This window comes from Poecilia latipinna, unplaced genomic scaffold (assembly GCF_001443285.1).
Source record: "Poecilia latipinna isolate Pla-1442-1.1 unplaced genomic scaffold, P_latipinna-1.0 Scaffold289, whole genome shotgun sequence".
Taxonomy (NCBI): Eukaryota; Metazoa; Chordata; class Actinopteri; order Cyprinodontiformes; family Poeciliidae; genus Poecilia; species Poecilia latipinna.
The window spans coordinates 463,539-488,076 of NW_015112905.1; the positions used below are offsets into that span (position 1 = coordinate 463,539).

The 24,538-nt window shown below is 37.2% G+C and overlaps 2 protein-coding genes across 4 annotated transcripts in view; one reads left to right on the forward strand and one right to left on the reverse strand.

Moving 5' to 3' along the window:
- slc12a4 (solute carrier family 12 member 4) overlaps positions 1–11,988 on the forward strand; it is a 27,819-nt gene extending 15,831 nt beyond the window's left edge. Inside the window, exons 6-24 of the mRNA XM_015034148.1 lie at positions 882–1,012; positions 1,785–2,026; positions 2,249–2,463; positions 3,111–3,275; positions 3,402–3,500; positions 3,625–3,682; positions 3,810–3,984; positions 4,168–4,286; positions 4,832–4,930; positions 5,024–5,143; positions 5,288–5,392; positions 7,040–7,208; positions 7,494–7,689; positions 8,210–8,379; positions 8,626–8,757; positions 9,165–9,272; positions 9,354–9,541; positions 9,693–9,826; positions 9,937–11,988. Coding sequence (XP_014889634.1) covers positions 882–1,012; positions 1,785–2,026; positions 2,249–2,463; positions 3,111–3,275; positions 3,402–3,500; positions 3,625–3,682; positions 3,810–3,984; positions 4,168–4,286; positions 4,832–4,930; positions 5,024–5,143; positions 5,288–5,392; positions 7,040–7,208; positions 7,494–7,689; positions 8,210–8,379; positions 8,626–8,757; positions 9,165–9,272; positions 9,354–9,541; positions 9,693–9,826; positions 9,937–10,028 — 2,717 coding nt within the window. The 3' untranslated portion in view covers positions 10,029–11,988. The remainder of the gene's footprint in view (positions 1–881; positions 1,013–1,784; positions 2,027–2,248; positions 2,464–3,110; positions 3,276–3,401; positions 3,501–3,624; positions 3,683–3,809; positions 3,985–4,167; positions 4,287–4,831; positions 4,931–5,023; positions 5,144–5,287; positions 5,393–7,039; positions 7,209–7,493; positions 7,690–8,209; positions 8,380–8,625; positions 8,758–9,164; positions 9,273–9,353; positions 9,542–9,692; positions 9,827–9,936) is intronic.
- Positions 11,989–12,576: 588 nt separating this feature from the next.
- On the reverse strand, positions 12,577–18,970 carry dpep2 (dipeptidase 2). 3 transcript variants are annotated; one of them, XR_001425177.1, is made up of 12 exons: positions 18,669–18,970; positions 18,182–18,338; positions 17,949–18,075; positions 16,825–16,954; positions 16,547–16,697; positions 16,315–16,384; positions 15,764–15,940; positions 14,541–14,625; positions 14,372–14,447; positions 13,966–14,101; positions 13,062–13,301; positions 12,577–13,024 (listed from the first exon to the last, which is right to left on the reverse strand). XR_001425177.1 is itself a non-coding variant. In XM_015034150.1 (11 exons), the coding sequence occupies exons 1-11, from the start codon at positions 18,841–18,843 to the stop codon at positions 13,116–13,118; spliced, it is 1,422 nt and encodes a 473-aa protein (XP_014889636.1). In that variant the 5' UTR covers positions 18,844–18,970; the 3' UTR covers positions 12,577–13,115. The 3 variants fall into 3 exon arrangements, 2 of the variants coding, with proteins under 2 accessions (XP_014889636.1, XP_014889635.1); XM_015034150.1 differs by having other exon boundaries at positions 12,577–13,301; positions 18,717–18,970; XM_015034149.1 differs by having other exon boundaries at positions 12,577–13,301.
- Positions 18,971–24,538: the final 5,568 nt, after the last annotated feature.

Consider the following 24,538-nt stretch of genomic DNA (forward strand, 5'->3'; position numbering starts at 1 on the left):
GGCCATTCTAAGGTAAAAACCCAGCGCATACAGAGTTCATGTTTTGTTTTGTTTTTTTCATCCAGACGGCTCCCCCCCCGCAATGACACGGCGCCCCCCCTAGGGGGCGCGCTCCACAGCTTGGGAACCTCTGGTCTATGCCATTGCCTAGCATATTTTTCTCCTGCTGAAGTTTAAAGCAACAGCTTCTGTTCTCTCTCTCTCCAATCAATAAACAAGAAACAAGTAAACAAATCATTTAAAAAACACCACATGATTTTTATAGTTTTGAGGGTTGTAGCTTAAGCCTTCAGTTATTGTCCTTGCATATAAAGTGAAGATAAAGTCAATGTAGCTAAGAATGGGAGATGAATAAATCTAAATGTCCTGACAGTATGCTACGAGGCATAAATTCTGTGAAAATATTGATCTCCTCCACCGGCTCCCTGAGCTACTGTTACCATCTAAAGAAATGCACCACTCCGGATTTGTTCCTACCAAAAACAGCCGATCACAGCCAAGCCAGGAGGATTATCTTAGCAGGGTTAATCAATCTCATACACCCGCTGCTAAATGTGCTAATGGTGGAGAAACAACTTGCAGAAAAATAACACTTATCTGCAGTCATTGATGGACATGTTAATTAGCCTGAGCATTCATGACAGGCTGTGCTAGCTGCAGCTTAGTAGAAAGCAAAGTAGAGGAAGAGGCGATGATGAACAGCACCACATGGAGGGGAGACTGCCAAGTCCTGCCTCCTCTGATGTTGTGGTAAACTACTAAATGCCAGTTAAAATGTTTTTTGCATGTTCTGCTGCTTTAGGACAAAAGACTTTGTAACATCAAGATCAAGTAAAATATAAGGACTTTTGGAAACTGACCGTTGTTCTTCTCTTTCATAGCTGGAGGGGCATATTTCATGATCTCACGTTCACTTGGCCCTGAGTTTGGAGGAGCTGTGGGGCTCTGCTTCTACTTGGGCACCACCTTTGCCTCTGCAATGTACATTCTTGGAGCCATTGAAATCTTCTTGGTTAGTTTGTTACAATATATTTCCTCCATTATATTTTCACTAATGTTTCATACTAACTTGGGTGGGAAATTAGTAATAAAATGTCTTCCACCAGTCTCTGTCTACAAAAAAAAAAAGGTGGTAGAGAGTCTCTACCACTACACATAAATACAATTTAAAAATCCCATAATGGAAGGCTTCTATCAGGAGAGTGTTTGAAGCTGGCATCTATAATAGAAATGACTTCATTTTGGGAAGAGATTGATAAAAAGGATACTTTTTAAAGTTAGTTAGTGGGCAGAGAGTGGTTTGCTGCTAGCGTGTAGAAATGCATGCTGTTTGTTTATTTCCCTGGAAGTTAATGACAAGAAGTTAAAATTGTTGCCATATGCTTCCTCGTGCTAAATGCTGCCGGAACTCCTGGATATATGGGGGAATTCCCTGGATCTGCATCTTTGTTTTCAAAAACATCCAACAAGTGATCTGATGTATCAGGATAACTAGTTGTGCAAAGGGTCATATCGCTCATTCCCAAAAAATATGGAGCAAATATTGCAGAATTTTATATGCTTGAATGAAGGTGATTTGTGAGTTTTGTATTGAATAATAATTGTTAACACATACTTACACCTGTTGCTGGTGGTGCATTTTTTTTTTTTTTTTTGGAGTGGGAAAAAGTTAGAATTTAAAAGATACTGTGTAGTGATTTATTTTTGTCTGCTTCATACTGTTAATTTTTACAAATCTTGTGTAAGCTGTGCGTATTAACCTATCTGCTGCTATTTTGTTTCAGAAATATCTGGTTCCTCAGGCAGCTATTTTTCACTCCACCGATCACCTTGGCCGTGACAGTGCCCTGCTAAACAACATGCGAGTGTATGGAACGCTGTGCCTCAGTCTCATGGCTGTGGTGGTTTTTGTGGGGGTCAAATATGTCAATAAGTTGGCCTCCCTTTTCCTGGCTTGTGTTATTATCTCAATTATCTCCATCTATGCTGGGGCAATAAAATCCATGACGCATCCACCAAAATTCCCGTAAGTGCTGTGAAAACAGATATGTATGAGAAGAAAGCTGAGAGATTTGTTAAGCGATTTAACATTTGTTTAACATCATGAGAAAAGCAAGTGTGTTTCTTGCACTTTTCCACATGAAAACCATGAAATAGAATAACCATTTTAGGTCTTTTAGTGTCAGTATTGTTCCCTTCTTTTTTTAAATGTGTAAGTAATTATCCTCTGTGTATTCTCTTGCTGCAGGATATGCATGTTGGGCAACAGGACTTTGGTGAGAGATGGCTTTGATGTATGTGCTAAAACTGAGGTGAAGGGGAACATTACAGAGCCCAGTCAACTGTGGAATCGGTTCTGCGTTGGTGGGAACTTGAGCAGTGCTCAGTGTGATGACTATTTCATCCAAAACAACGTGACAGAGATACAGGGCATCCCTGGACTGGGCAGTGGGATTATCAGAGGTAAATCCAACATGCGACTGAGGCATATGTGGAGTTGCTGCTTTGAAGTAGCCCAGTTAGTATTCCACTTAGAAATTTTGGTTTGGATAAATAAACCATCTGTACATTCACACGTCAAGAATGGTGTTCCTCACGGTTCTGGACTTGGATGCGCTGTTTTCATTCTTCATCTGAATCCTCAGGGAAATAGGATAGGAAAATATAGTAGAATTGTGATCTGATTCTATCTGGATGTCTAGATAACTCCTCTTTGTTCCTGGGGTTGATAACATTCTTCTTCTACCAAAACCAATTGTAAAACATACTGTTTTGAAAAAGAATTGATTTAGCTTATTGAGCATTGTACAGTTTCATTTTTAAAATATTTTATATTTTGTTTGGACATGCTCTTTATTTGTTTTATTTTTTCCATTATTACATGAATTGTTGAACTGTTTGCTTGTGTTCTTGAATTTTGTTGTGTTGTAAAGCATTTTGAAATATATAATTGCAACTGAGTTTAGTTGTTTTCTGTATTAAGTGCAATCTAATTTGAAGATCTAACCATGATATAATTTTTTACATTTTCTGCTGTATAAAGATATAGACTTTATGTGTTAATCTAATGTGACACGATTTTTCCCTAAAATATATTTTTGCTGTGATAGAAAACATGTGGAGCAACTACTTACAGAAGGGCGAGATCTTGGAAAAGGCAGGGCTGCGGTCAGTGGATGCTCATAGTCCGTTAGAGAACTTTGTCAACTACGTGTCAGCAGACATTGCTACATCCTTTACACTTTTGGTGGGGATCTTTTTCCCATCTGCCACGGGTAAGACACACTATTTTCTTGTTTACAGAGTTCACTGAGAAGACACAGAAGTGTTGGTATCAGCCGTTAGGCGGCATTTTGTAGCATGTTTTAAATGTCCTAAGGTTACATGTTCTTGTTCTGCAGGTATCATGGCAGGCTCCAACAGATCCGGTGATCTCAGGGACGCTCAGAAGTCCATTCCCGTGGGAACAATTTTAGCCATTACGACTACTTCTCTTGTTTGTATCCTTTAGGTTATCAGACACTTGACGATGTTTACTCTTAAGGAGAATGTGAAAGCTGACTTGATAAAGTTGTAAAAAGACTCGTGCCACTGCACTTTACACTCCTTGATCATGTTGTTTAGATTTAAGTTCTGTGGTCCTGTTTGGGTCCTGTATAGAAGGAGTAGTCCTGAGGGACAAGTAAGTTTATTTGATTTCCTATAGTTTCAGTGCCATATGTGATTGCTTACAATTAAATAGGAAAATAGAAACAGCAGAAATGGCCGGCTCATTATTGGCAATCATACTCAAATCTGCTTCCTTGCAGATTTGGAAATGCTGTAAAACAGAACCTTGTTGTTGGTATTCTCTCCTGGCCATCTCCGTGGGTTATTGTCATTGGCTCTTTCTTCTCTACTGTTGGAGCGGGCCTGCAGTCCCTCACTGGTGCGCCACGGCTTTTACAAGCTATCGCCAAGGACAACATTATTCCCTTCCTTAGGGTGCGGAAAATGATTCACTTCCTATTTCTTCTAAAAAAAAAACTCTCCCAATGTCTGTCAGTGTTTTAAGAGACAAATATTTGCATTGGGAAAAGCTTATCTGTAAATGTATTTGAATATGTTAAATAACTAAACAGGAAGAGATTTGCATTACTGCATGTAAATGTGTTGACTTTTGCCTAGGTGTTCGGCCATGGAAAGGCTAATGGAGAGCCAACGTGGGCTCTGCTGCTAACTGGCCTTATAGCTGAGCTGGGGATACTAATTGCCTCGCTGGACATGGTCGCTCCCATCCTGTCCATGTAAGCAAACATGAAACGTTTGACTGATTCCCCATAAACAAACCCCTCATCAGTCACATTTTTCTATATTTTTAACCAGGTACAGCTACTCAGTGAATAAGAAAATAATCAAAAACTTTGTTTTACTATTTTTATGTTCTAAAGTTAATACACACAGTAATACATTTAGTTAGGTAACTCCGTCCATCTCTGCCACTGTGACTTGTGCAGCAAATTTCTCAGTAAGTGTTATGATGACATAGTACACACACAAAAGATGTTAAGCCTAATATAAAGTTACGGAAAGGCCTTTGTTGCACCATATGCAAGCAAGAGGCTGTCTTGACAGTTGTCCTTGACACCATCCTCAAAGAGGTTTAGTCACAAATAGCTTTACTGAAGAATGTAGCTATTCCTAAAGGGCTACATGCATTCATATTAATCCAACACTGAATGGAAGGAAATGTAAAATACATAAATTTTCAACTATATCCCAATGTATTAAGACACACCAGTGAATTACTTCATTTAAATGTTTGTTTTGACCATGTTTAATTTTTCTGCAGGTTCTTCCTGATGTGCTATCTCTTTGTAAACTTGGCTTGTGCAGTGCAAACTCTCCTACGGACACCCAACTGGAGGCCAAGATTCAAATATTACCACTGGTTAGTTTATTTAGCAATGTTTTGATCTTTGCAACAATCAAAGCAGTGAAGGATACCCATTATAATGTAACCAAATATGTATTGCCCCTGCAGGGCGTTATCGTTCCTTGGTATGAGTATGTGTCTGGCTCTCATGTTCATATCCTCCTGGTACTATGCCATAGTGGCCATGGGCATTGCAGGGATGATCTACAAATACATTGAATACCAAGGGTATGTAAAAAGTGTTATACTAAATTGAATTCTTACAATGGTTGTTTTTTCTGTTTGACTGCAAAATATCTCTAGCTGACAACAACTTATATCCTCAATCTTTTTTTCTTTTTTTTTTGTATTTCAATTACTAAATAAAATTAGGGCAGAGAAGGAGTGGGGAGATGGAATAAGAGGACTGTCTCTCAGTGGTGCACGTTATGCCCTGCTGAGGCTGGAAGCTGGACCTCCCCACACCAAGAACTGGAGGTATTATCACAACAGCAGGAGAGAACAGAAGTGATTCATCATTAGAAACTGACAACTTCATGATATTTATATAAAAAAGAAGTACCTGTATGTCCTAGTGAAATAGTCTGCTAAGTTTGTGTTCAGATTCTGGGAAACTACAAGCATCAGTTTTATTGCTGTGCTTTTTGTTTTGCCCGTCTGTCTATTTTAAGTATGTAGGAAAGTGTTAGTAGGAACTCAGATGCATGCCCAAATAACAATTGGTTTTTCAAACAAGTTGCCACCCACAAGAACAGCTTTATAAAAGCTCTCTCTAATTTTTGACCACAACATGTGCCAGTAAACTGTGGATCAATGAGAAGAGCTGCCATTTTGCAATCAGACATTTATGAGTTTTCTTCCAGCTTCCTTCTTGAAGTGCTCATGGGCACAGCCCTATATTCAATTAACTACCAATATGTGTGCCAGTATATGAATGTATGTTTTGAGTGCAGCTAGAAAAAGAGCATTTAAAACCGCCGTTTGTAGAGAAAGTGCCATATAGGTTTGGTTTGTCTATGCAAAAATTCAAGGGAAATGGAATGATAAAAGCATATTTGCAGAACAGCTTCACTCAGAAAATTTACATCCCATCTCACAATAACCTCACAGAAGCAGTTCTCTTCCACAAGCAACACAACAGTCAAATTTTTTCCTAGCATGTTTAAAAGCAAAAAAAAAGGGACGGAAAATGTGAATTCATGCAACCCAGCACTTGTTTTTTGAATCTGTGAAAATCTCATGACCTTGTCAAAAAGGTGAGATTTTTCTAAGTAAGATTTTCAGTGTGGTTTGGACTCTATGGCTACTCCTGCTCACCGGCCTTGTTTGTGGTGTTCATGGACAGGATCTCAAGGTGTAAGTCAGAGAGGAGGCCTTTGATCTTCAGTGTGAAGTGGCACAATTTGCAGCCAAGTCTGAAGTGGCCAAGACTCCAATAAGCTCCTCCAGGTCTGAGGAAATGGTTCTCCACCTGAAAAGGGTGGACTGTTTCCTTCAGGTCACAGGTCATTCTTCATCTTAAGTGGAGGGATTCAAAGTATCTCGGTACTTTGAGTGGTGGTAGGATGAAGTGGAGATGAATAGAAGCTTCAGGGCTTCATCTATAGCACTGCTCCTCTCTGTTGTGGTGAAGAAAGAGTGAAATGATAAAGCCAAAGCTTTCAATTTACTGGCCTATCTGCAGTCCAGCCACAGAAAGGACATCATCCCAGGTACCAAACGGCTGAAATGAGCTCCCGTTTTACAGTTGCTCTATCATCCAGAGAAGTCTGGAGTACAGCTGTTGCTGCTTCACATTAAAAAGAATTGAAGTGGTTCAGGCATAGGATCAGAATACCTCCTCTGCATCTTAGTTTGGAGACATGCTAGATTCAACCAAATATGTAGAAATGCCTATGTTGAAATCAGTCTGTCATGTAAATTATTTATAAGCATGTTGAATAACAACTTATCACCTAAAACCTGTGGTTCAGTAATCCAGACTGATTAACAAGCTTTCAATATGTTGTCTCTCTCATAGCAGCGATTGGCTAATCGCATTAGAATTAACAATTTGTAATTGTGTCCAGTGGGGATGATATTGGTAAGTTGATTCATCAACTGTGAGTGATTTGTGCTCTCCAGGCCACAGTTACTGGTTCTGTTGAAGCTAGATGAGGATCTCCATGTGAAATATCCACGAATGCTCACCTTCGCCTCCCAGTTAAAGGCAGGAAAGGGCCTGACCATCGTTGGCTCTGTCATCCAGGGAAACTTTTTGGACAGCTATGGGGAAATGCAAGCAGCTGAACAGGTAAAAGGTGGAAACGTTTCTGGATTGTATGTCACAGTGGAGAAGTTAACATTTTCTGGTATGTTCATAGGATGTTTTTTTTGTTTCTGTATAGATACTTTAATTATTCTTATATTGTTTATAATTATAACCATGTATACCAATGCAAGTCATTAATCACCTCAAATTACTGTTTTTGGTTAGATTTTTTTTTTAAATGTTACTTTTGAAAGATTTGAGCTTGGATATCAATTAGCAATGGCTAAAATGAGCTAAAATTGAATATAAGTGCAACTGTCCTCCTAGGCCATTAAGAACATGATGGAGATTGAGCGGGTCAAAGGTTTCTGTCAAGTTGTTGTGGCAACTAAGGTACGAGAAGGCATAGCCCACCTGATCCAGTCCTGTGGTCTGGGTGGGATGAAACACAACACCGTGGTGATGGGTTGGCCATATGGCTGGAGACAGAGCGAAGACCCTCGAGCCTGGAAAACCTTTATCAGTAAGAGTATTCCCACAGCATAGCAGTCCAATCTGCAAAACACTATGCTCCTTCTTCAGCATGTTAATGCCTTTTTTTTATTTTATTTTTTTTTATCCACTGTAAGCAATTTTGTGGAGTTTTTAGCTTGGTCTTATTGGCAGTGTTATAATGAGAACCAACACTGATTTGGGTATTTTTATTTTTCTGAAGTCATTAAAAAGTATTTTTTTTCATCCCATATATATATATAAATTAGTAGACAAAAAAGTCTTCTCCACCAAAGCTAAAGAGAAACAACATTTTAGAAATTATGTAGAGCAGAGTTTTCCAACAGTATGGGTGTTCAGTTTTCAGTCAGTATAACATTCCTTTCATTTTCCTAATTTAATCTACCACACTAAATTATGATGCATTTCAGCACTTCCATGATAAAATGTGGTGTGCGGAGAGACTCTGCAGAGACTGTATTGCCCTATGTGCGGTAATGGTAATGACATATGTAAATATCACAGCCTGTGTGTTGCCTTCTCTGCCCCAGACACAGTCCGCTGCACAACAGCTGCCCACCTGGCCCTGATGGTCCCCAAAAATGTATCATTTTATCCAAGCAACCATGAACGCTTCACAGATGGGAACATTGATGTGTGGTGGATTGTTCATGACGGAGGAATGCTGATGCTGCTGCCTTTCCTGCTCAAACAGCACAAGGTCAATGAACAACACTTCCTATTCGCTTAGTTAACTATTTAACTGTAGTTTTATGGGGAGATTTTTTTCAATGCTCACAAACCATCTTCATTTTGTGTGTGTGACATACAGTACAGGTGATAAGCATCTTTCAAATTCTGATCTTAAATTGAGTTTTAATGCCAGCTTTTTGGCAAATTATTTCAGCGCGTAAAACCAGCTTTCACAATAATGCGCCAAAAAGATCACAAGACTTTTGCATTTTAGGTGTGGAGAAAATGCAAGATGCGCATCTTCACTGTGGCCCAGATGGACGACAACAGCATCCAGATGAAGAAAGACCTGGCCACATTCCTGTACCAGCTGAGAATAGAGGCAGAGGTGGAGGTGGTGGAGATGGTGAGGGCTCCTCTCACACAGTAACTCATTACTGGTAGAAAATAGTCCAATGAAATACATTTTATGATGCCGCCAAACAGGACGTTAGATCGCCTTGGTGCAACAAAGCAGATATGTTTCAGACTAACACAGAGTGGTTGCTTCCAGCAAGATAAGAAAAAACATGGATCATAAACAAAATAAAATGACTTAAACATGCAAATGCAATTCCACAGAGGAAAAAAACAAACTTGTAGCCATATATCTGAAAACAGCTACAGAAAACACATTTTGTGGGAACCTTGAGTCTGTCATTGTTTGATGCAGTTTATGCAGTTTTCACATCTTCCACACTAAAAAACATGGAAAAATATAAACATTATGTTTCATCTGCATTACCAACTCATGTTTCTTAAATGGGATTTCAGCACGACAGTGACATCTCAGCTTACACTTACGAAAGAACACTAATGATGGAGCAGAGGTCCCAGATGTTACGGCAAATGAGGCTATCCAGTGCAGAAAGACAAAGAGAGGTATGTTGGGACTGAAAGAGAGAGATATATCCCTCTTCTAGAATTTGTTTCATATTTTTAACATTCTCGTGGAACCTACAGGCCCAGCTGGTTAAAGACAGACACTCACTGGTGCGTATGGGGAGTCTGTACTCCGACGAAGAGGAGGATGTGATGGAGGTTCCTCCAGAGAAAGTCCATATGACCTGGACCAAAGAGAAGTGTGAGGCAGAAAGGCGAAACCGAAACAATGCTCCTGAGAACTTCAGAGAACTCATGAGCCTCAAACCGTGAGCCATTTGTTTATTTCAAACATCTCCGGACATTTTATAATGACTAATTACACTTTTTTTGTGTTCTTTTTACTATTTTTGTGCTGATTTTAATTATCTCAACAGTTTTACTGTAGCACTAATAAAACTCTCCCTTGCTGCTTTTTAGGGATCAGTCCAATGTGCGCCGCATGCATACAGCTGTGAAGCTTAATGAAGTAATAGTTAACAGGTCTCACGATGCCCGATTAGTGCTGCTCAACATGCCAGGCCCACCGCGCAATACAGATGGAGACGAAAACTGTATCCTTTGCCATTCCTATCAACAACAACAACACATGAGGCCTCAGTAATAACCAGGGGTGTGAAAATCCTATATGCTTTTGTTGTTAACTCCTTAATCTACTGCTCAGATATGGAGTTTCTGGAGGTGCTAACCGAGGGTTTGGAAAGAGTCATGTTGGTGAGAGGAGGAGGGCGAGAGGTCATCACTATCTACTCATAACCAGCTAGGACGGTTGTTATGGGCAGTGACATACAAATACATTCCAACATGGGACAGAAAGAGACACATGCTTTGCTTTTAAGCTTTGAGATGAGGGTTAGGCACAGAGAGGGGGGTGAGTTAAACTTTTGGGAGCAAAAGAGGTTGATTCTATTCTTGTAGAATATTTATAAATGCTGGAACCTGTCATCCTGTTCTTTCATTACGAATGAAAACAGTCATTAGTTTCCTTAGAATTCACTTTCAGTTGACAAACCATCATTTGCGTGGGCTGTAGCTCAAATTCTTGTTTGATCTACAGCGTCTTGTCATGAACCTGTATTTTGCTTTTTGGCCTGCAAGTCAAACAGAAACAAGAGTTGCCAGATCTCATGTCAGAGCTTGTTGTAGCAACATTTGTCTACTAGACAAAAACTACCCCATGATGCTATAAAAATCTCGATCTGTAGTCTTTCACATCAATAAATTTTACACCTTCAGAGGGGTAATATGACTTCAATCTATTCATCTTTTAAATGACGCACATACACAAGCATATGGTTACTTTATTGTTCCGATTGGAGAAGCTTTAAAATAATAAAAATGTTCTGAGGCCAATCATTATTTGCAGTAAAACGGTTCATTCTGCTTGCTTGATGAAGGCCAGGCACATCCTAAGTTACCTGAAATCAGCCTGGGTTCCAGTGTCACTGCGGGGGGAAATAAAGATGGCACACTGTGTTTGTAAGACTGAGGTAATATTACAGTCATGCTGCTGCAACATTATAGAGCCTAAAACTTTATCATGCACCCAAATTCACACCGGATGCTCTTTCTGCAATGAGACAACTAGTGGAGGTTTAAAGGTTCACGTAAGTGTGGTTATAGAAACACTAAAAAACACCAAAATGTATCTGCACTGCACTGAATTCCTTCAAAAGTAGTTTGTTACATCTGAACAGCTACCAAAACAAATCTGCTTTCCAGTAACATCATATTGGATGTTGTTCCCACAATCCATACCAGCAATACTGCCAGGAATAAGGTGGATAATATGAATACTAAATTAGATCGGCAGAAGATCTTTCAGTAAATTGTTTTCTTAAAGGGCACTGCCGCCTCCAGGCAACCCAATCATGGTTAGATGACGTAATAAAAAATGGAGAAAAGTAATTTTTTACATGACTGAGGGTTTATAATTATTTGGAAAGCCTTAGAATAAAATTCTAAATCTGTGTTTGAGTCTTAATATCTGTTTCACTTTAAGATGGGAGTCAGTGCAGGTAGAAGAACAACAGCTAGAAAAGCTAGCAGCAAAAACTTAAAAGTGTTTTCTTCTGAAAGAATATTCTTATTTATTCTTTTCAAGAATAGAAGTATTTATATTATTTATTTTCTGAATATTTCCCCTCTATCACTACAGATACACTTTCTGAGACATCGCCTGATTTTGACTATAGACAAGTTTTTAAGAAATATGACTCATCTATTTGCAGTTATATTTTTGCTGTTGAATAGAAAACACAAAAAGCTATCTGTCAATGTTTTATGAATGTTTTTATTTAGCAGATTTGGAAACTAATGATAAGAAGTGTGGCTTAAGTTAAAGATTATTATTTTCAAGAGTTGGTGTAATAGGTTTTCATTGTATTTATATTACAATTTCTGTTTTGCTTTATATACAACAAACCAACATGTTGTTCCTGTTTCACAGCAAGTATAGTCCAAAATATTTCAGTTCATTACAAACGAGATACTCAAAGAAGCTTAGGTGTGATATGAAGAAAAACATGTAATAAAATGATCATAACTGATAACAAAATAACCTAAAATTAGAAAATAACTTTTGGGATACTCAGTTATTCTCAGAAACACAACTTTGCTTATTTAAAGAGTTTCTCTAACAATAATCTTTTTGTTTTCTGCTATATGCACAACAGAACTGTTAATTCAATGATAAATAAACATTTGTATTAAAGAAGTCTCAGTTTGTTTCTTCTTTTCCAATTCTCAAAATATATATATTTTTTTATAAAGCACACAAAGAGAGAGCTTGGTGTATTCTTTTGGGTAAATCGGGATTGTATGGATGTATGAATGCATATGTGTGCTACCCGGACCTATGAAAATGTAGCTGAGGTTATATAAAGGTAGATATAATCACTATAATTAATCTTACCAATGGATCTTTTCATCTGTTGATTCAAGTCCTGCCACAGCGACTACTCCGATTATTTGGTTTAATTCCTATATTTAAAGGAGCTGTGTAAGCTGTAAATGATCTGCTTTGATTTCACCTGATAACTTTCCCACTGGTCAACAACATTCATTAAGTCAGAAAGCTCAATTTTAAACTTTTTATTTTTTTCTATACTGATTCTGAACTGCATACATCAGCAACAAAATATATGTTCTTATAAATACATTCATACATTGGTTACTAAAGTGTATCCTATATAGCAGAATTTTAACAAATACAGGTAAGAAGTAGGGATGCACTGACAGCAATTCTTTGGCAGATCACCAATCTTAAAAAAGACTGATGTGACTATTTACATTTTTTGCAGATTCCCTTTTTTTTTCTTTATAAATGGTACTGTTGCCAAAGTTTCCAATGACTACATTTGTCGCAAGTTACTTTTATGAAGAGAAAATCAATACAGAGGACTGTATTAGTATTAGTATTTGGTTGACTATTGTTAACCAAATACCTGCAGATGTGACCTGGTGAGTGGATCTGTCAGTCAACCCTCTTGCACAGCAGAGCAAAAGAGGTCAGTGACTGATTTTCAGACCTTTACAGAGGTAGATAACATCGGTGGTTACGATCAGTTTCACCCGAAAGTATTAGTCGATCGTCGATCACCCAAAATTACGGAATTCAGGCTGATCAATCAGTGCACCCCTAGTAAAAGATAATTGTAAAAAAATGTGAATAACTACTGTAACTATATGCTATAAGCATAGGTACATATGTACCTACGAAATATGAGTGTATAATGGACATCTGCACTCATATGAACATTAGACATGTGATTGGACATATGCACTCATCCTTCAAATACATAATATAAAGCTGAACTAAAGAAAAGGACAAAATTTAGTCAGTCAAGGAAAGAAGTAAAAAAGCAGTGCTAAGGCCAGGAATAATAAATTATGTCCTTTTGCTTTTAAGGATGGGCTCTGGTTGGAGGGAATTATAGGTTGTTTGAGTTCCAATCTACATTTGTTCGCCACCTCTGTTAGAGGTATCTCTTCTTCACTTGGCTTCTTCCAGCTTAGCTCATTGCGAACCTAAAAGACAGAGTAGAAAACAAGTAGAAAATAAATAGTGCACAAATGAATATGAAAACCCTAAAGACTTGGAGCACATTGGATAACTCATCAAAAACAGAACTAGAAACATGCAAAAGATTTGTAAATAATATTAAAAAGTATTTGACTGGGGCAAATAATGTGTTTTCACTGATTGCTGAGACATGACGTTTTGCTCACCTAAGAGAAACTGTTTCATTTAGGAGAGTATTTCCAGAAAGAACGATAAAGAAATGCATCGAACTGGCAGATTTTGAAAACTAGTTCAATACTTTGGTATGTGATGACAAAACTATAAAATTAGGACAGTTAGTTTTACAGGAATGACTGCTCAGCATTCAGCAGTACAGCTGTCCGACTCTGTTCAGAGAGGCATACCGTTTTCCCTCACTGTACTGAACTGTTCTCAGCTGGGTTCAGATCAGCTGAGGAGGGAGTCATGTCATAAATTGGAATGGTCTGTGATCATTCTCGAATATCCCTCTACTATAATTAAATACATAATGTATTCAACTTTATCCAGCTTGGAGTTAGAAAAATAACCCTAATAATGTATGTTCAAAATACTTACATGACTAATAATTGTGTACACAGTGTATAGTGGGATTCCTTAGTTAGGAAGTGAGTTATTTTCACAGCTTACCTTCTCAACTTCCTCAAACACTCGCAGGAAATTATTTCTGAGGACATCAGCCAAGTCCTCCTCTGTCCAGTTCCTCTTCAGGAGCTCCTGGACTATTACAGGATACTTTGAGACATCTTCTAATCCCACCGGAAAGCTGTAAATGAAACACATATGAGTAAATGATCACTATTCTTCCAACAGAAATTAAAACAAAAGGGTGGATGGAAGGAGAAAAGGACGGAAGGACAGATGGATGGATGGATGGATGGATGGATGGATGGATGGATGGATGGATGGATGGATGGATGGATTGATGGTTGGATGGATGGATGGATGGATGGATGGATGGATGGATGGATTGATGGATGGATGGATGGATGGATGGATGGATGGATGGATGGATGGATCCAGGTACATGTCTCACCTAGTGCCACCATCAAAGTCTCCTCCAATTCCTATTGACTTAGCTCCAATAAAGCCCTTAATGTAATCAAAATGGTCTGTTGAAACAGTTGAAAATACACTTAAGACTCAGGGATTAAAATATTTAATGCCACATTCAAATACAATACTATTCAAGAAGAAAGGTTTACCAGCCAGATGAGAAACAGTAGCTTTCTTCTGACAGGAAATAAAAGGGCTGTAGAAATTCACCATGATCAGCCCTCTGTTGTCTTTCTGAAACACAAACAAATAGTATGAAGGCGCATCGTCAACTAAGCTAAGTTAGATATGTTTGTCAGGTTATTTACAATTAAACTATGCCTGTGGAGAGAAATAAGGTCAAAAGTAGAAGTCTCTGTGTTGCTCCAGGCTGTGCTTAAACAAACACAATCATGTGAAATGATGAGAAACATGTCACATCAAGATGTGTAATAGCAGAAGTAAGGGTGGGATTACCTTGAGGTACTACTCATGCCTAGTTCACTTTTTTCAGAACAAACTGTTACCAGATGCAGTTTTAAAGACAAGGGAAAGAAATGGCCAAAACAGTTTAATTTGCTTTGGCTCATTGTGTTTGCATAATGCATGCTCAAATGTTTCATTTAATGATAAGAATAATACACAGATTAAAAAAACAATACATCAGTTTGAGAGAAACATGTTAGTAACTCAAACATGTGTGCTGATTCAGAGCTGTGTGCCCCAAAGACCAGGGTTGGTACATGCTGGAATAAATAATGAGATTCCTGTAAAAGTGTGTGTAAATGTAAAAGTGTGTGCGTGTGTGGAGGTGGCGCGGGGGGTGAGTGCCAAACGCACATGGGAGGCACATTCAGATGAGAGTTCTTCATCAAAGATTGAACCTCCTATTAGTGTATGTCAGAGTTTATCGTTGTACTTATGAAAAAAGTATCAAAAATACTTTATTACAAAACATAATGCTTTTAAAGTTTGTGAAGAATACAAAATTTTCAAATGGCAAATTTCAAAAAGTTTTAACAAAAATTTCTAGAAGCTACTAAACATGATCAATACTTAACCGTACAAAACTTTTCTTTATTATTCCACAAATTAAGGCTCAAGTTTTTTTTACACAGTATAAGAATTAAACTTAATTTATTTATCCAGATTAATGATTATGCTGGCTTGGAGTAGATCATTTTGGTTGATATACATTGACATCTATTTTTCCAACATTATTATGAAGAGTCAGTAAGGACCTTTTTTATAAACACACATTTTATCCTTTAGAAAAATTATCATAAATGTTAACAGGCTTTCATTTCTAAGCTGGAAATGTGCTTACAGATGTTCCATTACATTAGCATGAAAACAACAAACCACAGATGATTCAGCAAGCAGGTTTTCTCACCAGCTCTTGAAGCAACCAGTCAGGTACATTACGAGGGTTGTTACAGATCATGTAGGAGGACGAATGACTGAAAATGACTGGAGCCTTGGAATGGTTCAGAACGGCTGACGCTGTCTCAAAAGATGTGTGGGAAAGATCCACTATCATTCCCAGTCTGTTCATCTCATCCACCACAGCCTATTAAAAAAAGAAGGGATAACAAGTTGATAACCATTTAAGTGGACATTTACGAATCAGGAAAAGGAAGGAGATTAAATTAACCAGAAACAGCAGATCAGCAGATTGTGAGGTATACACAAGTAAATACTCTAGTACTGATAACTATCAAGGAAGTCCTACAGACAGAGGTCCAAAAATAAAAATACCAACCATCTACGACTGCTTTCACTCTTCCTTATTATTTTTAGGCAGAGTAAAATTTCCACAAATTCGAAAAACTAAATTTTATATTGACAAATTACATTCCTCCTAAAATGCATGAACAGTTTGTGAGCTTTGATGAGATGTGATGAGTAACTTCTATAGTTACTGCCACCAAAGTTTAACCTTACCTTTCCAAATGTCGTCAGGCTATTATTGGACCTTACAAAGACTTTGTAATAGTTTGTAGAAGATTCAGCCCTGCACCAAAAAGTAAATATATATTAGTCAGAAGATGCAGAACAAAAGGTTAAGCATAATCTTTATTCCAAATATGTTTATATTGAGCTTGTTTCTAATATGGGATTTACATCCTACGTATAGGAAATATGATGTTTTGAAACGGCATGCTCTTTAGAATACCAGGGAGTATTGCAGGAATGAGTGAGGGACATGGAGCGGACTCCAAGCTGATAAAACATGCGCAGCGCAGGAAGGCTGCTATCAATGGAGTGGCCCCCTTCAATACTTATCAGACAAGCAATTTTACCCTTCGTCATGGAATCCCTCAGTTCTGCAAACACAGAAACACTTTCATGATTCAAAAAAGCTGGCGTTGCACCTGTTCCCTTATTAATTTGAAAGCGTAGCAGTCAATGTACTGGTCACTGGGCTTGGTAACAAGACAATGAGTACCATACCCTGAGTGGAAGTGACCAGTTCAAAGTCAGGGTATTCTGTGCATATTCGTCTGATTACATCTATTTGCTCCAAAGTCAGTCGCACCGCATCCATGTGCTGGGCCCCACACAAAACATAGACTGCAAACATCTGACAAACAGAGATGAATGTCAAATAAATAATAATAATAATAATAACAACAATAATAATAATAATAATAATAAATTACATATATTAACAACATATAATGTTATATTGGCTTATGCTGACAAGATCGCTCTATTGGGTTGAGACCTGGTGATTGTGGAGATCTTTGGAGTACAGTTAACTAAGTGTGTCATGTTATAAAAACCAACTGATGATTTTAACATTTGATATAATGCATTATCCTGCTGCGACTAGACTTCAGAAGATGGGAAAGCTAAACATAAAGTGACGAAGATCATTAGTAATAATACTCACACAATGTTAATTGATGCTTAATTTGTACTAGAGGTACTAATGTGGCTGAAAAATGTCCTCCTCACCATAACACAAACCTCTCAAATAGGGTGAACAATTGATACAACGAAGACTAGACAAATGCCTTTATGTTTTTATGTTGTTTAAACTAAATTCTCAACATGGTATTAGAATTTTTTAGGGTGACTCAGATCAGGGAACGTTTTCTCAATATGTTATTATGTAAATCTGCCGTGACAGTGTAAACTGTGGTCTCAATTTCCTGTTCTGAGCAGACAGAAGCACCACCCATTGTGGTCTTCTGCTGCCATAAACCATCTGCTTCAAGGTTCTGCATTAACAGAAGATACTCTGCATGCAACCGAGTGGTCATTTTAGACACTGTTACCTTTCTACCAGCCTCCTTATTGTCCTCTGATCCCAACTTCAGAAAGGCATTTCTGTACATACAGTTTATGTACAGTATTCCTCAGATAGCCCTTTCTTAGGGCTTTCTTAGAGCTATCTGAGAAATGGTTTTGCAATGAAAATCACAGCAAAAGAGCAATTTCTGAAATATTCAGACCATTCTAAAAAATTTTTTGCCATGTTCAAAGTTATTTTGTAATTACTTATAAAGTGACCAGTAAATGCACATACCAAAACAGTGCCATGATGCTTACTCAGTCAGACTCTACAGTACCTGTGTCTGCACATGGCCTGCTCTGAGGCGGGAGATATCGGTGGCCACTCTGGTGAGATGAGTCAGATTGATCTTGCTCAGCTGGTTGTTGTAATGGATCCTCAGTCTTAGAGCTAGATCATTATGACTGTAGCAAGAAGAAGAAAGAGTGAGAAAAGGAACATTAAGCATTTTATTCTTAATTTCGAAGATTGTACAGTTATGTATAGGATTAAACAATATGGATCCATTACCCATCAATGATAGGATATTTGGATAACAAATTATGTGCTCTGTCTTTTTCAGAGTATCCAGATATGAAGCAGCACAGAGAGAAAGCCAGCAGAGCTCTGAGAGAGTGCACACAAAGGCTGCATGAAGCACCTAATAAAGTTTTCCTATAAGACATTTCTGAAAAGAGAAAACCAACATTAGAATGAAAGATATATAAAAACAGATTAAAAACATCAACATCAAATAATGAACTCTAATCTATAACTCATAGCCTAAAGCTGAATCCACCTTTTAGTTTATAAAATGTAAATTTATGGATCTTATAAAACAAACAAGTCAAAACACTTAAACTCATCCTTGTTTAGGTTACCACATTCATCGCAAAGCAATTACGATGGCAACCGTAAAGAGTAAAAAACTCCTTTATAAGACAGCAGTAAGTAAATGTATTTACATAATCAGTTAAATATAAGAAAAAGTTCATTTAAACTGCGCAAAGTATCTTACCAGACCGGCGACAGTGAAGGTATTGACAGTTTTGTTCGATCTTTCTACCTCTCAGCTCCGAAAATGAAGAGGACACAGCCGACGAGAAAACAGCTGTTAGTCTGGTGCGTTCAAATGCGATCTGAAAAAGTGCAATACTATAGGGTACGGCTTTACTTGATCCCGGTAGAAACATCTATGTGTGTTTGCTATTATTAAAAAGCACCATTAGTTGGAGTAATGTTAAAAAAAATTAAGTATAAAATTTTCGCTGTCTAAAATCTTTCACCAATTTTCAAGAAACAAGGAATTAACACTGAATAATAGGACATTTAAGCGCCATCTGCTGCGAGAATCAAGAAAACCGAACTTGACTCTCAAATGTTAAACTACCATAACGTATAAGCTAAAATGAATAATAAAAAAAAAAAATTACGAAACATTATGTTGCATACGCGGTACACTCTAAAGAACCCTGACTCTATGACAAAAACTAATGGCATCCAACATGTAAAGACTTCGGAAATCATCGACACAGAGAACCACAAATAAATGGAAACTCGTAGAATATTATTTGCATTGACGTCAAAATATTAATGTTTAAAGGAAAAGGCTGGTTATAAATATGTAAGAAATGGAAATAGGTCTGAGGAAACCTTACATTATACACAGACTTTTTTTGATAATTCAGTAAATAGTTCAGTAAATTTTGAACATTATTGCTTAATTGCAAAAAAAAAAAAAAAAACTAAATTCAGCTTCTCAGAAAAATAGAATGTTGAATAAAATCAATACAAAGTGTTTTTAGTGGCAGTGGATTTTATTTAAGGGTATCCAAGTTAAGGGAGCTGAAGACAAATGTCTTCAACATTAGTTGTCAAAATGTTTAAAAACCAAAGGCTCACTTTGTTTAAACATAACATTTGTGCTCCACATTGTATCACTGTCACATTATGTCCCATAAAATACTGTATAGGCTGTGCAAGAAAGATTTGACATTTTATTGACAAAATGTAAAGAGTTAAATGGATATTTTTGAGGGCAATGTTATTGTTTTATTTTAGCCTTTATTTAATTTCTCTTGAGATAAACATCTCTTTTTTGTGGATACTTTGACCATACAAAGTATTTCTGGCAATTCTCTGAAAAAGAGAATATCAAGCATAGTTTGTGTGCAGCATATCTAGATTACTGTACAGTATTCGGTTTTAAGAACCTTTAATTCTTTTAAATACACTAATTTTTCATTCCTAGCAAGGAACATAGCTCATCCTAGCCACTATGTTTGATCACAAAAGTCAAGGTTACAAATCGTCTTCTCTGCTTTTACACATCCTTGAACTTGAAAAGCAAGTGCATGATGGGTAGTTGTGCAAATGTGAAAGAGTCTGGTGTTGATGGGGTAACATCAGAGTGCCAAAAATGAATTTCAATTATTTCAGAGAGAAAATGTGAAGTCTTACTCAGTGGTCCACCCACTGTGATTTGGCCTTGCAAACTATAATGAGGAGAGTGATTCGGCTCTGAGTGGAGCAACCCACTGCTTCAATGGAGTAATCACAACTGTGTTGATATTACTCGACCAGTCCACCTGCTGTGCGGAGTGGAAACCCAGCAGAGACTGTTTGAATTGAAATTAACCAGACCATTTAGTAATATTGTCGACCTTGGTGTGGGTTGTAACTAGAAACATGACAGACGCATTCTTCATCCCATTACCTATGCCCGAGATGTGTGATTTGAGACCTTAACATTTCCATATACAATTTTTAAATTGTTTATCCAGTTAATTAAACTTTAAATTCTTGAAAGTAAACATTTTCTAACAAGAAGGTTAATACAATTTTAAAGGACACAAATTCAGAGTGATAATTTTATTTATGTATTTATATTTTGAAAAAAAAAAGTAAATAAAAATAAATAGTGACTCTGCCCAAACTACATGATAACTTATTCACTGTGTGAAAGTAATTGAACATACGTATGTGTCTCTCTTTCTTTATGGTTGACTCTGTTTCTGATATTCAAGAAAAACAAGGATTACATGTTTCCTCTGATTGTGAGCATATTATAGATACTCATTGCAAACAATTAACTTTTTATCTAATGAGATCATGAGAATATTGTATAAACAGATTCAAACGAGGCTCCTCTGCATCAGTTAACAAACTGGTAGAAAAAAATTGATAACAGAAAACAATGAACTGAATATTGAGATATTATATCAGTACTTGTAGCATCCAGTGTGTGTGTGTTTGCACTCGTCTTAACCAAAATGCACATTTTAATTGACTTGAAATACTGCCAGATTAGATGAGTTACTATGAGAAGTACTATCTGTTAGATGGATGAGAAATAAACTCCGGCATTACTTCATAAATGCACAATCAGAACACGATGGTTCCTGTAAAGTCTTCTATTTCAACACTGCTAAGGTACAAGGGTGAAAGAGTACAACATATCCAATAAAAAGTCAGTTTTAGCCATTGCAACATTTGAGTGCAAATGTAGCAAAATATAGTAATTATAAATTTACAATCTTTGTAAAAACAAAAAAGTCTATATATTATGACTTAAATTGGGTTTTTCTGTAAAGTGACTTTAAATATGTTGTGAACTGGAAATGTATAAATATTGTTTAAATACTTTTTATAGGTGAAATAAAATTCTAAACTTTTTTTTGTCTTATTTATATCTACAGTACATAAAGACAAATATGTGCACTATACTGAAACCTGCTGCAGTTTATCCTTTCAGAGATTTGCTGTGAACACGTAGTTGAATTGTGCTGTCTTGACTCTTAGCGTCTTTCTTCACTAGAGGGCAGCAACACTCAGCTCCTACATTTCATTTTCTTAGCGTACCAAGAGTTTCAGATTCATGTACATATAAATTAGCAAAGCACCATGGCTTGATCGCAGAACAGGCATCTACTAAATATATAAACAAACTATCAGATAATTTTAAAAGTTTGGGAAAAGCCTCAAAGCACAAGGAATTATTTTAAAGTTGTTGCATGGTGTAATAAGATGCATTTTTAGACCTACTGATCCCTTTTTAAGTGTGTAAATATAGTGGACTTTTATATTGTTTCTGTTTAAATAATGCTGAAGACATTCTTATGTTCAAACTTGCCATTTTCTATTTTTTTTTGCCCTGGATTCTGGCAGCCATGGAGTTAGTGTTCATTATCTGTTCTTACAGCTTTCACTTCAGCACAGCAATTACATCCTCAGCTGCACTGATTAATCCAACATGGAGACATTTCGCAAAATGGTTTTGAAAAGACATTTCCAGACACTTACCAGGGAGTAGCTGTGGCACAGCTTGTTTATGCAGATAGACCACAGCCAGTCAAATGGCAATAAGATGTTTTCAATGGCTGCTTAAGGGTTCTCTTATCCTCTTGTGTATGCTGTGCATGAAACAATAGACTGCTTAGAAAATGATTAATATATTTTATTTTGCCCCTGACATAAACTGAAGGTGCCTGATGTCATGTTTGGGTAATGTACATTTCTCCATTGTTCCTCATATTCCCTCTCTGGCTATTTGTTACAATGCCCCCCTCCAGCTCTCAGCCTAACTGCTTAACCTTCCATTCTCTTCCAGCAATCACATAATCAATCACTGTCCTATTGCTTGACAAAACGGACAATGGAAGTGTGTGAGCGAGAAAAACCTTTTGGCCTGTCTGAACAAGCAAAAGGAATGTCGACTTCTGAGGGCTAACGCCGGCAGAAAACACAGGCCCAGTAAATATTCAATTTAAAGGATTCCCAGATAAGGCGAGTTGAAAAATTGAGGCGGCACCCATTCTTCTAGATAAGAGAAGACGGAGCCATCTGGAGGCTGGGAGATAGCGAACTCCCACGCCATCCCAAAGACCTCACTCTCATCTGCTGCAGAGGCAGAGAGGGAAGAAATGGAGTGCCAACACTTTCTTTATGTTAACTTCACAACAAATTTATTCACATTCAGGGCACGCAGTTACTTACTGACTTTGGTCAACAAAATGTTACTGCTGTGTCCACCTATCTTTTTTTCATAATGCTGTCTGTCATACAGTTTGGTGTATATTATAGAGAATTATACTCTTGAAAGTAAACAAAGATAATGGTAACACCACCTTTCTTCTGTGTTTCAATAACAATTTCATAAGAATTTTTTTCAGTTTATTTAAATTGCTGAATTAAAGTGAATATCTATCCGAACAGGTCAGATTCATGGGCAGCTGTATAATCTGGTTCAGTCCAAATTCAGTTTCCAATAATCCGTTAATTTCTTTCAATTTATTTCAAAATCAAAATGAATGATTAAAGTATTTTCTCCTCTCTGTTTAAATACTTTAAGGCCACACTGAATTGCATTTTCTTTTTCTATTTATGTCTGTATTGCCTTATACACACTTTGAATGGATCTTTTGAAAACAAACAATACCGGCAAACAGACTCACTGTGAATAACCTTGTCCACAATCCTATAATGCACCTATTTGACTCCTCCACCAACCTATTTCGCGGCAGCCACATTGGATTTAGCTCTGGGATAATGTTTTTGTCAGTATGTTTTATCTGTTCTCTCACTCAGGTAACGCTGTGCCGTTATCCCTAATTACCCGTCTGCATTTCACACTTGGCCCTGAATCCTCAATGCATGATAACAAATGCAGGTCGATTTGAAATTTACTTGTAGGGATTATCTTTTTTTTTCTTTTTGACCCGGACTTCAGAGTGGCTGGCCCATAGGCTCCTGGGTGAAAGCTGTTAACTCTGTGATAACGGTGACCTAAAATGATAACCTTCCGGCAGTCTTGAGGACACACAGTTTGCATCATGTGAGCTGTTTTGCAGTGGCAGCATTTCTTCAACCTTGGTCGTTCTGCTTTGCTCCGATTCATTTAATGGGATTGAGCGGGCAAGTGATCACGTTTTTCGCCACCAAAAACAGTTAACGACTTTTGGTCACTTAGATATATTTTAGATTCTTTATTGTTTTGTAAAATAAATGTGATTTGAGGGTCCAAAGCTGTTTTTTTTTTCACATATTTACATGAAATAGTATTGCCTCAACAAACAAATTTTTTTTTTCCGTGATTGCTACTGCATTTGAAGAATATTGCAAAGGGAAAATTATGAAAAAAGTAGAAAAAGGCTGTAAACTGACAATTAAAATGATCAAGAAGTTTAAGCAGCAAAACACAATTGAATGCATTTATTTTTATTTCGTTTTAGCTTTGGCTTGTTCTCTGCAGGCCATTCTCAGTCACTGCTGCAAATATCAGCATTTTCTGTTGAAACTTTTGTAATATCGCTGTTGCCACTGCAATAACATCCAAATAGAATAAAAGCAGAAAAGCGATGCATAAAAAAGCAACTTGAAAAGTCAGCATCTATTCCATTTATTTTCGTCTCAGAAGCTGCATGTCGCCGTTTTAAAATTTTCTTCTGTATACACTTGAGTTTTCTGTGTGATATTTTCTTGACAAATAGAAGATGATGGAGAGGAGAAAAAAAGATGAGAAAAGACGCGCTGCTGCTGTACAGGAAGGCCTGCAGGCCGAAATGAAAAGGAGTGTACCTTATTGCCTTGGTTTCATATTTTGCAGCAACAGTGCAGTGTAAAGTTTAAATCCTTTTCTCCTCTGTGTTGTGTGATGTTATGTAGTTATCTTAATGATAATCTCTGCCTGTATTTCTCCCCCTGGCATTTCTGTCAGGCTGGGTTGGTTTGGTCCTTATCAACAGCTTTGTCATTAAATCAGCTTTTACAGACAAATTTCACTGCTGGTACTCTTATCAAAACATCAGCACACTGTGATTTTTTTTTTTTTTGTTCCATTAGAGATTTGCATAGTGATGTATGAATAAAAAGATAAAATGCAAAAGAAAA